Raw genomic sequence first — 12,386 nt, 5'->3', positions numbered from 1 at the left:
TTAGTTAGTCAATTGGAGAGCTAATGTGGATGTAGCTGATGGAAACATTAATTTTTCTTTCATTCTTTTTTGTCACTCACATACAACAATGATGTGTTAGACTTAAGCACCGTTTGATAACTTTTCTGCCGTTTCTGTGTCGAGAAACGGCAGAAACATAAATTTCTGTTTCTAGGAACAAAAACGGTTTTGTAGGTATTTGATAAACCTTCTTTCTGGAAACATTTTTCCAACATGCAAGTTAAGCTCCACCGGCGATTTCACAGGCGATATGGCGTCGTTTGAGCGAGAGAGAGAGAGAGAGAGAGAGAGAGAGAGAGAGAGAGAGAGAGAGAGAGAGAGAGAGAGAGAGAGAGAGAGAGAGAGAGGCAGATTTCACCAGCGATATGTCGTCGTTCGAGCGAGAGAGAGAGGCAGAGAGAGAACATGAGGCACCGTCTTCAAATGTTGAGGGAATAATGTCGGGTTTGGAGGTAAAAAGGTCCACAAGTCGATTTCCAAAAATGACGAAATGAGTTCTACTTGTTCCATCATTTCTGTTTCTTAAACCAAAAATAGATAGAAATTTCTGTTTTTGTTTCTGTAATTAGGTGAAACGGAACAGTTTTGTCAAACACTTTTTGTTCCGTTCTGTCGTTTCTTGACCCAGAAACGGCAGAAACGTGTTTCTTGAAACGTTATCAAACGATGCCTTAGACATCAACGTAAGACATTAATGCATGAGATAGAACATCTTTTATTGCTCCATGTTGCATTTATTTAGTCAAATCAATTACATTAAACATCAAGTATGATATCTACCTTCTGAAAAAAATTAAGTATGATAAGTATGTCGTGGAATGGAGTTATTTGGAGGAGAGAGAATCAAGTTCACGTACGAAAATAATTTCGTACGTCTTTGGTTCGTGAGTTTAAAATTCATTAAATGAAAAGAGAGAAAGTTGATTCCAAATGTATGGACCTAGAACTATAAGATTATTGTTGTATTTGAACCTAATCCGAATTCTTCTTTAGAGAGCAAAGATTCATGTAACCGATGTCATTTATTTAGTTGAGATAATTACAGCTTTTTTTAAGCAACCCTATGTATCCCTAAAATAAATAAGACACTATGATGTGTAATGGAATAAAAAAACATTAGCGGCTATTGACCGTCAGAATTTCCCCTTTAATGTTTATTAATGAAAAAACAAATAATAATTACATGATAACTCAAAATTTTGTCTTAATTTTTCAAATTACCCATCCAACTCTTTCAACTCAATTACACAAAAAATAAAGATTGGGTATCCTTTCTTTTTTGTTAATCATTTTTTCCTGATTTCCTCTACTTGTCCACCTCGCCTCCACATCATTAAGCTGCACCCCCACGACTGGCCACTCTGGTGATGGCATTGGTCGGAAAACCCAACTCTATACACGGCAAGGACTGCGGCCACCAAAGGATCCTCTTCAGCCTCCTTTGCAACTCTCAATCCCCATAAGAGACCCACCTCTGTACTGTTCGAACCCTAACAGCAGACTCCAACTCTGGTGCCATGTAAGCCGGTTGAACCCATCAGACCATCCCAAAACTGACCCCCCATCTCCCTCTTCCCACGGGTCGGGCTGTAATCAGATCCTCCCCTTCAACTTCCCCATCTCTGGAGTGTGGGAACCTCATCTCACACCATGGATAGTGTGATATGAGGTTAATTGGAGGGTCCAACACGCTGGAAAGGATCTGGGTTCATTTTATGATAAACATCTTTATATATATTTTTTGGGTAGAGTTTTATTTAAGTAATATAATTTTTTTTGGTGGAAGTTTTGTTTATGTAATTAAGTTAAAAAAAAAAACAAAAAAACAAAAAAACAAAAAAACAGAATGGATAATTTGTTATACTAGAACTTGTTTTAGGTAAGGGAAAAGGTTGGGTATGCCTCCGATATCAAGTATGCTAGCACCCATAGTGTCTATCTCTCTCTTCCCTTTTTCTGAAATGACCTTCATATCCTTCTTGAATGATACTCCATCATGTGTTCCTATTGGTGCTATCCGCTAGCATACTTGATATCGACGGTATACCTATCCCTCTCCCGGTAAGGTAATTATGTAAATTTTCCTTTATTTATTGACAAAAAAGAATGTTGGATCCAAGATGGATACAAGTTGTTGTCTTCTTACCAAAAAAAAAAAAGACTGCAAGTCTTTTTTTTTTTAAAACAAGAAAAAAAGGGATCTTCACAAGTCTATTTATATATTTATCCTTTTGGCTAACTCAATGGAGTTTGTTAATAAATTTGACTATTGTGTTGTTTTGTCCTGTGTTAGATGCTTCCTGGCCAGTTGATGAATCTGTTAGTTAAGCCCATGCTATCAACCTTAGAAGTCTTCACAAGTCTTTATATATATTTATCCTTTTGCCTAACACTTGTTTGAATGGATTATTTTAATAGCTTTGAAGGGTTCTTGCAACCCGGCTGATCTGATGTCTGGAGCCACTACAAAGAAAATAACTCTATAAGAAGTGGTCGGTGAACCGTCCTCATTTAAAATATTACTTTGGATAAACTTTTAAACGTATTTTGAATTATAAAAATCCTGATTCGACCTGCCTTCCACTGCTGTAAAAGAAAGCCTCCATTGCCGTTTTGAAAGACCCTAGAAAAGAGGGAGAGAGATCGAGAGTCCACGACTTCACAATCGAGTAAGTGCTGGACTATTAGCTAGTGCTATAAACTTATTTTATCTTCACTGTTTTGATTGTTCTTCTCCGGTATGTTTTTGATTAATCCAAGTTTTATTGAGTTTTTTGTTTCCTATTTTGAATCTTATTGTATGCACTTATTTCTAACACTACATCATATCTTATCATCATATATATATGTGGCCATGGTATTGATCATGCTTCGTTGCATATTTCATCTCATGCTTCCACATTATTTTTGTCTTCACTGTTTGGTCATTTACTTTCCTATATGACATGCACATGTTAATTGTTATTTCTTTACAAGTACTAATCTCTCTTGATTAGCATGCAATGACTTATTTTCCACATGCAGATGAATCATCATCCTTCAAGGCTTAACCATGTAGTATATATAAATTAATCTTGTAGTATTCAATCATTAGTGTCCAAGGATCCATTTCATTGGTATTATTAAAAGAATTATTAATTATTATCGTATTAGCTTCGCGATTAGTTCCTTTATTTTTTTTTTAAATCATTTCACTTCATATTGCACTCTTACTCTGGTAAGGTTTTTGTTTCCTTGTCATATTGTTTAATATTTTACTTAATTATGTATATTAACCTTTGTTTTGTAGCTCTTGTATGAGGTAAGTCCTTCATCTTCATTTGATTTTATTTTATATTAACTATATAAAAAAAAAATCTTTTATTTTGGTAGAAGCATGTTATTAGAGTTAAAGAATATTTATAATTTAATAAAAAATATCAAATAAATAGGAAGACTGGTTTAATCAATTGGTCGGAATGTCATATCGAGGTGTCTAACACCTTCATTGTTTTGCAATCTTACACAAACTTGATTTTTGGTCAAACTAATTCAGAGTGGAGTCAATAATTTGTAATGCATGCACAGATCAAATATGGAATATTTTCTCTGTTATGTTTGAATTGGTTTCAGTTTTAAGGCTGAAACCTTCAATTTGAACAAATTATTTTTGTTTTTAATGTTTTAATTAATGTCGATGATAAATTATAGGGAAAATTACATGATTACCTACTTTTGGGTTTTCTTTTTCAAAATTAACTAACTTGTGTTTTAGATAACAAAAAAAACACAAAATCATGTTTGGATTTACAAAACTACCTAAAAAAGTGATTCTCCTCCATTTACCTACATGTTTTGACATTTTTACCCCTAATTCCTTCTTTTCGACGTACCACTCACTGCCCTTTACCAAAAAAAAAAAAACATACCACTGCCACCATTGGGTCACAACCACCTCTGCCACCATCGAGAGATCTCTATCATTGCTATTTATGATGCTGAGAGAAAGAGAAACAAAAAGTTGTCGTCGGTGCTCTATTCAGGAAAGGCCTGCATAGAGTTCTCTCTCTCTCTCTCTCTCTCAAATTCACACTCTCACACAAACAAAGATGTCATCCATTTCACGGCATGTCTTCATAAATTTTCATACCAACTTCATCATCACCATCTCATATATTTTTTTATTCAATTATACTTTCTTCCAAATATATTTTCCCATTGAAAAAACAGTCCATGGAAGCAGCATGGACCTCGGAAATTTTTATATTGATCCTTTTATTCTGTTTCTCAAAATTGACTGATCCAAATTTTTATTCGGACTGAATCATGTGGGTTAATCCATATTGGATTTTTATGATTCAGGTCATTCTTGGCCGATTCCAATTGAATCAAAATTAAAATTGGCTGAGATTGATCCCGTAGCCGTAGCCGTTTCCGTATTGCTAGGATGGGTTATTATAGCTGTAGTGCGTGCTTTTATTATTAGGTGTAGGTCCCTAACCTCTCACCACTTTCAAGTAATTGGACACATGGTTTAATATTGGTTAGTGGCAGACAAAAAAAAGTTTTCTTAAGAAAAATAAAAAAAATTTAAAAAGGGCGTGTAAACGGAGATAGGATAGAAGGAGGGATGCCTTAAAGCACTGAGCGTCAAAAGCCACTTTAATAAAGGATGCAATTATTTGTGGCATTTGGGTCGATTTGGATCCTTTTAGGGTCCTCTCTCATGTGTAATTATGTATTGGTTTCGATTGTCACAACTCACAAGTAAGTCTTCCTGATTTGAAATTCTAATTATATATATATATATATATATCTCGTTGTTATAAAAGCAATCTAGTAGATAATATTAATAGACGTCTCGAATAAGATATTATACAGAAGAGATAGAGGGTCATTTCAAAAGGGGTTGAGAAAAATAGACACATTAGGTACTAGTTTACAGCATACTAAGAGCATTCCAACCTTTTCTATAAGAAATATAAGAGAAAGTTTTCTTTCCTTGTGGGTGAAGGAAAAATATATCATTCTAGGGCTATAATTATTTTGTAACTTATTATACCAAATCAATAATGTTCTCCCCACTATTCCTAATGCCCATCCCAAAACACCTAGACCTATAAGGGAAGGAATTTCACAATGAAAAAAAAAAATGCATTATTAGTAAATTTATACCCATAATTTTGTTTTTGAAAAATCATATTAAATACAGTAATATATTATTTTCGTATTTATTTATTTGCCTCAAATTTTTAAGAAATATTATTTTCGTCTAGTCTATTTAATACTTGAACATTTATATACCAGTTTTACCCTATCCAAATATACTATGGTTTTGATTGCTTTTCCAGAGCAGCCAAAGCCTTCTTTCTTGTGATTGTAGAGTGGCAGGTAAATTAAAAACATCTTAAAAAAAAGAATATAAAGCTTGTTAAAGAAGAGAGAAAGATATATTTTATAGCACTGAGAGTTTTTTTTTTTTTTTTTTTGGTAATAAAGGAACTGGCACTGAGAGTCAAAAGCCACTTTAATACAGTATAGAATTATTTGTGGCTTTCTGATCTAATGCAAATGTGCAATAGAGTAATTGAGGACCCATTTCCCTGGTTTTTTTTTTTTTTGGGGGGGGGGTGGGGTTGGGGGTTTGGGGGAAGAGATGGGGTTGGGGGGAATAAGAGCTCGCATAAAGGGGCGGTGGGGTGGTAATTTTACGTTTTCTTGTACAGGGGCATACAATCACATATTTTTTTTTATTCAATTATTCTTTCTTCCAAATTTATTTTTCCATTTAAAAAACAGAGTCCTTGGAAGCAGCATGGACCTCGGAAATTTTTATATTAATCCTTTTCTGCTGTTTCTCTTTTTCTTTTCTTTTTTTTATTAAAAGAATAAAATAAAAAATCTCGGCCTCTTTTAATAAGGTGGATCTGTTTTACAGGTTGGGCAATACTTTTCTTCTTTTGACTTGGATGGCCAAAATCCAATCAAAAGAATTTGTGAAAATCAATGATATTGACTGCCACCGGCCAATGGAAAAACCCATCAAGAAAAGACGCCAAAAAGGACGAGTGCAATAGACAGAGAGGAAAGAAGAGAAGCGGGTGGAGGATTGATATTGAAGCTGCTCACAAGTAAGGAACGCAGAGGAAAAGCTACCTGCTGCTACACACAAAGAAGCAAATTTCTGCTAAAAATGGCTGAGCGCTCCGTCAGCTTTCTTATAGCAAAATTGGGTTCCCTGTTATTAGAGGAAGCTAATTTCCTCGGTGGAGTGAAAACGCAAATCCTGTCTCTGCACGATGAACTTGAGTGGATTAACTCCTTCCTAAGAGATGCTGATGAAAAGCGCAGAAGCAACCGGAGGGTGAACTTGTGGGTGAGCCAAGTGAAAAACCTAGCTTTCGATGCTGAGGATATCATTGATTTGTACATGCTTCAAATCGTGCGACAACGGCAAAGAAATATAGTGAAGAGGTTTATGGGTTCTCGCAAATATCTTTTTACTCTACACAAGTTTGGAAATCAAGTGGAGGACATCAAAAGAAGGATTGGAGAGATTTCGGCTAACAGATCCAAGTACGGGATTGAAACTCTTGAAACTGGAGAGACTTCAACTCGTTTGGATGATTGCTTAGGACGAAAGAGAAGGAGAGATAACATGGAAGAGGAAGTTGACGTTGTTGGCTTTGAGAAAGATATTGAGAAACTAGCGACGCTTCTGAAGCAAGAAGAAGAGTCCGATCGGCAACTTCTCGTTGTTTCCATAGTGGGTATGGGTGGTTTAGGCAAGACCACTCTTGCTAAGAAAGTTTATGATAGGAGTGATGTCAAGAACACTTTCAATTCTTGTGCATGGATTTATGTCTCTCAAGAATACAGAATAAAAGATCTTCTCTCTGGGGCCATAGCACAACTAATGATGCGCACGAAGGAGGAGTTAGAAAAGAAGAATGAAGAAGATTTGAAGAATTTGCTCTCTAATTACTTGAAAGAACGGAGATGTCTGCTTGTATTCGATGATGTATGGAGGAAAGAAGATTGGGACACATTAAAGTTGGCATTTCTACCCCATCGGGATGAAAGGAAGCAACAACGAGTGTTGGTTACCACCCGTATTATGGAAGTAGCCAAACATACTGATCCATTAATTGCTCCATATGAACTCGGACTTCTGGGTGATAAGGAGAGTTTTGAACTCTTCTCAAAGAAGGTCTTTCAATACCAAGCAAGAATTGAGGAAAGAAGCTACTCCAAAGATTTGGAAGATGTTGGAAGGAAATTGGCTGCTAGGTGCGGTGGATTACCACTTGCGATTGTGGTATTAGGAGGTCTCTTATCGACAAAGGAACGAACACTTGGCGTGTGGAACAAAGTAGTTGAAAGCGTGAATTGGCAACTTAATGAAGGCCCACAGCAATGCATGGACGTATTAGCTCTGAGTTATACAGACTTACCGTATTACTTGCAATCTTGTTTTCTCTATTTTGGTCTTTACCCAGAAGACTATGAGATCTCTTCTAAAAAATTGATTCGATTATGGGTTGCGGAAGGGTTTATACTACAGAGAGGAGAGGAAACTATGGAAGATACTGCTGAGGAGTACCTAGAAGAGTTGATCGATAGGAGCATGATCCAAGCAGCAAGTAGGAGACCAGTTGGAGGTGTTGAAAAATGTCGTATCCATGATCTCTTGCGGGACTTGGCAGTTTCAGAAGCCAAGAAAGATAAGCTTCTTGAAATATATGGGACTAGTAACTGTTCCGCTAGTTCTCTAAGTAGATTTCGTCGGCTTGCGATCCATCCAAACAACAATGGTATGCACCCTGTATCGAGTTCCACTCTTCACCATCTTCATTCCTTCTTGTGCTTCAGTTTTGACCTCCAAAAAAATGAGTGGAAGGGTCTTTATGTGGGGTTCAATCTGCTTAGAGTATTAGATTTAGAGAATGTGAAAAGTCTTGACAAATTACCAAAGGAAATTGGAGGGCTCGTCCTTCTAAGGTACTTGAACTTGCGTGGAACCAAACTACGAAGAATTCCACACTCAATGGGAAACCTCTGCAATCTACAAACTTTAGATCTATCCGACACATACATCAGACACATACCCAAGGAAATATGGAGAATGCAACAACTAAGACATCTTTCTTTTTCCAGCAGATATCTTTCTTCAAATTTAGTTGAATGCATAGAAAAGGTTGTCACTAAGATTGGTCGAAGTTGTTGTCGTCGTCCACCCAGAGTCGATAATCTGAAGGACCTCCAGACGCTACATCTACCTGCAAGCAGTTGGATAGAAGGTGGTCTTAACAAGTTGACAAATCTGAGAGAACTCCAGATAGAGGGAAAGTTGAGTTTGTATACGAGGGCATTAACCGACTCTATTGACAAACTGAAAAAACTTAAAGTGTTGCACTTATGGGGAAAATATGAAATCGAATATTATTGGCCTTTTGTTTCATTTTCACACCATGTGGACCTCTACAAATTGGTGTTGTATGGAAGGCTAGAGAAGATACCTGCCCTTGAGGATTTTCCACCATATCTCATAGAGTTGAGATTGAATAGATCCCATCTAAAGCAAGACGACCAACCAATGGCAACACTAAAGAAGCTACCAAACTTGAAGATTCTCGCTTTAGGATGGGATGCATTTGAAGGAAAGGAAATGATTTGTTCTGGAGGAGGTTTTGCTAAACTCCAAAATTTGAACCTTCACGAGTTATCTAACTTGGAGGATTTGAAGGTGGAGCAAGGAGCATTCCCCTGCCTTAAAGTTTTAAGTATTCATGGGTGCGAAAATTTAAAGATGCTTCCAGATGGGCTGCAACACGTCACTACCCTCCAAGAGCTCAACATACGCTCCATAGGGAATGCTTTAGAAGCGAGGGTACAAAAAGACACGGGAGAGGATTGGGAAAAGATAAAGCACATACCCTCTGTCACCACATTTTTTTATTAAATGGAAGAGCAGCAAGTCCAATTATTCCTACACATTACAAGTAAGTTGTTCGTCAACAGGAACACTAATAAGTGTTTTCTCTCTTCCCCTTCCCTAGTATTCCTTTTCTATTTCCTTTTATTAAGAGTACTCTTGTTAAGATTTTTTATTATTTAAGGGGCCCTCGTACGTTCACATTACAAGGTGTTTTTTTAATTTTGAAAAACAAAAAACAAATTCTAATAGAGATAGACCGCCGAGAGCGGATGAAGTTGTTGTACTATCTTGATCCACACATGAAATTCAGAATAAGAAAAACCTTGTGGGGGATATTTTGTATAGAATCAAGACACTACAATAACCTCATTCATACTCAGGGTTCCCCGCACCCTTCCCACTTATCGGGCAATCAGATCATACTCCCTATTTTCACTTCTTAGTTTAGTCATGCTCATACACCTGCCCTCTCTAGAGTTGGGAGTATCAAAGCAATAAATTTTGGTGATGGTCAAAATGACTCAATCACCGAGTTGGGCAACATTAATTTTGGTCAACTAATAGTTTTGTTTTTTTTTTTTTTGGATTATGACTATACAGAGAGTCCACGGGAGGCAGAGATCAAATAAGGACTACAACAAGGGCTTGACAGAGCAATGCAGATGGGAAGCATATGGTCCGAGTCTCAGGAGTTAGCAAAATGGTTGAAGGTGGCAATGGCCATTGGGATTTTTATATCTCTTAATTTGATTTTATTTATGCAATCTAGTTATTAAAATAAATTATGTTTGTAAACAATATTAAACATGAAAGATTTTATATGCATGGGTGTGATGGATAGATTAGTAAATAACATGCTATAAGATAAGTAAGCATTGTGGGATTCTATTTGAACATGTTATTCTCGGCTTCTCAAGGTTATGATATTTTTCATTTTCATGAAAAATAAATAAATAAATCTTGGCACTGATTATTCACTCCACTTGAGTTTGAGTGTGTTGAGGATTAATAGAAAGTACTCTATGATTTTTATTTCCATTCACTATTTGGAAGAAAATTCAATCACAATTTATGTGTATTTCTATGCATTATAATACATTTTTCTCAAATTAAAAGAAAACGTCAAAAGATTTACAAACTGCCATTGGCTATGCTTAATGAGTAATCATTGTCAATATCATGGATTACTCATTAACAATATCATGGAATGTATGGCTGCCAAAAACTGATCCCAGGCACAGAAAAATATTTTCAGTTTTGTCAACTACTTCATTGAAGATATGTAAAAGTGCACAAAAATCTTCTGCGGGGAGGCAATGAACGATTGTGAAGATCCGATGGCTGCGGTGCATGCTGGGGCTCTCTCAACCGTTGAATCCTCACTATCACTCACCGTTCACCGTAGAGGATTTGAGTCTTGCAAAAGCTAATGCTTCTTGGAAGGTGAAGAACCAAAATTTGGTAGCCTGCTGTAATTTACTTAGGATACTTGTGCGGTATCTTAGAAAAGGTTGATTGCAACACAGAATAAAATGAGATTTCAATTCTAACATTGATTTTACCTTAAAAAATAGTACACATACCCTCTGATTTGGGTCAAAGTCCTAATTAAACGAAAAGTATCAAATCACATTCTAATTTTACCATTGCCTTAATCTACTACACTGAATAGAAGGAAGGAACAATCAATCCAATGAAATTTGAGTTACAGTATCCAATTACACCAACTTCAGAGGAAGCCAATCAGCCTACCTATCAATATAACCATATCAAAATCGACAGAAGTCCATCCCAATATACTCAATTAGTGAAAAGTATCCCAGACTTCTCCACTATCATTGTTCATGACTCTGCTGGGAATATAAGTTGTTCCTCCAACCAGAACTTGTGTTGCAATCTCCTTTAAGTGATTGTAATGCAAAAATCTCTTACATGTTGCTTGGAAATGCATATCTGAAGAAATAATTTCCTACAAAGCTTATAGCTCCTAAAGTGTTTAGAAGTCCCAACTCCACCGACAAAAATCTGCTAAATTAGTTACAGGTGCTTAGTTGAACAACTGGAACACTTATTACGGCCCCTATTGATAGTTCTTTTGCTCTATTTCCTTTTTGCAGGCACTGACAAAGATGCTTGACCCTGATGCCATCCTATGACAACAAATAAGATCAGGGATTAGCTTCGAAGCAATCAGCTAATTAAAATGATAATACACATTTATGGCATGAGAAGTTGCAACATAAAATGGTAGCAACAAATTAATACCCTCACTGGTGCCAAAAATTTTAGAAGGAAAACAAACCCCTTCTTAGAAAGATTAGACCTTTCTTGAGAGCTACAGTTTGTAAATAGCAAATACAGATTAGTAGATATATCCAAAACTTACCACTCAATAGTATATATCTCTCTTTGCCTATTGATGATTGATTTTCACTTCCTATAGGAGAATTCAGCTTCAAAATCCTTCTCCAGATGCTCTTGAGATTCTGTTTTGGCTGCCAATACCACATCATCAAGGAATCCTCTCTGGGGAAACTCTTCAGGTACAAGACTTCGATATGTCTCAAACTGCTCTTGTTCTTCCTCCTTTTTACCCTGCAAGCTGTAGATTATCCCCTGAAATAGATGAACACAATTTGTAAAACAGCAATTAAACCTCAGTATAGTACTTGCTTGTCTGTAACCTTTTATTATCCTCAATAATCAACCGAGAAACAAAAATTAATGAACAAAAGTAGTTCGCAACATGGATTCTACACCCTTAATAAAAAAAATTATTAGAAAGAGCAATCCAGTGCACAAGGCTCCTGCTACTATAGGGTCTGGGAGGAACAAATGTACATAGCCTTACCCTCTACTTTGCATAGCAAATTTATACTGCCAAGTTCCATAGGGCCTATGGATGTGCATACCTAGGCTTCTTTTTTTTGGTAAAAATATGCGTTCCTAGAAAATTGGCAAAATTGATTGTTTGTCGCTGCTACACCATCTTTTGCATGTATGGTTAGTTTTGTACTGTTGTAGCTGTTCCTCTCTATTGTGTTTTGCTTTGGAAATTTTGAGTTATTCTATTAATATTTAAAGGATGTACGCTTGCCCTTCTCAGACCTTGCAATAGCGATTGTCTCATGCACTGAATTGTTGTGCATTGGATTGCTTTTTTTTTTTTTTAAGCTTGTATCAGAAAATAACACTTGAAAAACAGAACAGTCTAAGCATTAAAAACATCAAACATAAAGCTTGAAAAACAAAACACTCTAAGCATTAAAAACATCAAACATAAAGCACTAGCCCCAATAGACAGGCACCCCTTGGCAGCCATACCAAGCTAAGAAACAGAACCTCATGAAAGGAAACCCTCAACCAAAGGAAGACAAAAACATAACCTCAAGGGGGTAGCCAAGTCGGCAAAGGATTTATATCTTAGGAAGCGTGTGGTTCTAAGTTT

The 12,386-nt window shown here is 36.3% G+C and overlaps 1 protein-coding gene across 1 annotated transcript; it reads left to right on the top strand.

The window, feature by feature from the left end:
* Window positions 1-6,037: 6,037 nt before the first annotated feature.
* Window positions 6,038-9,834, top strand: LOC122070644 (disease resistance protein RPH8A-like). The gene is made up of 2 exons (XM_042634830.1): window positions 6,038-9,002; window positions 9,539-9,834. The coding sequence occupies exon 1, from the start codon at window positions 6,194-6,196 to the stop codon at window positions 8,960-8,962; it is 2,769 nt and encodes a 922-aa protein (XP_042490764.1). The 5' UTR covers window positions 6,038-6,193; the 3' UTR covers window positions 8,963-9,002; window positions 9,539-9,834.
* Window positions 9,835-12,386: the final 2,552 nt, after the last annotated feature.

This window comes from Macadamia integrifolia, unplaced genomic scaffold, assembly GCF_013358625.1.
Source record: "Macadamia integrifolia cultivar HAES 741 unplaced genomic scaffold, SCU_Mint_v3 scaffold960, whole genome shotgun sequence".
Taxonomy (NCBI): domain Eukaryota; kingdom Viridiplantae; phylum Streptophyta; class Magnoliopsida; order Proteales; family Proteaceae; genus Macadamia; species Macadamia integrifolia.
Note: the sequence above shows the minus strand (reverse complement) of the source record. Positions and strands in the feature narration are given on the sequence as shown.

What these genes read in the sequence shown, in the direction of transcription:
- LOC122070644 (XM_042634830.1), top strand. Translation starts at nt 6,194, where the DNA reads ATGGCTGAGCGCTCCGTCAGCTTTCTTATAGCAAAATTGGGTTCCCTG.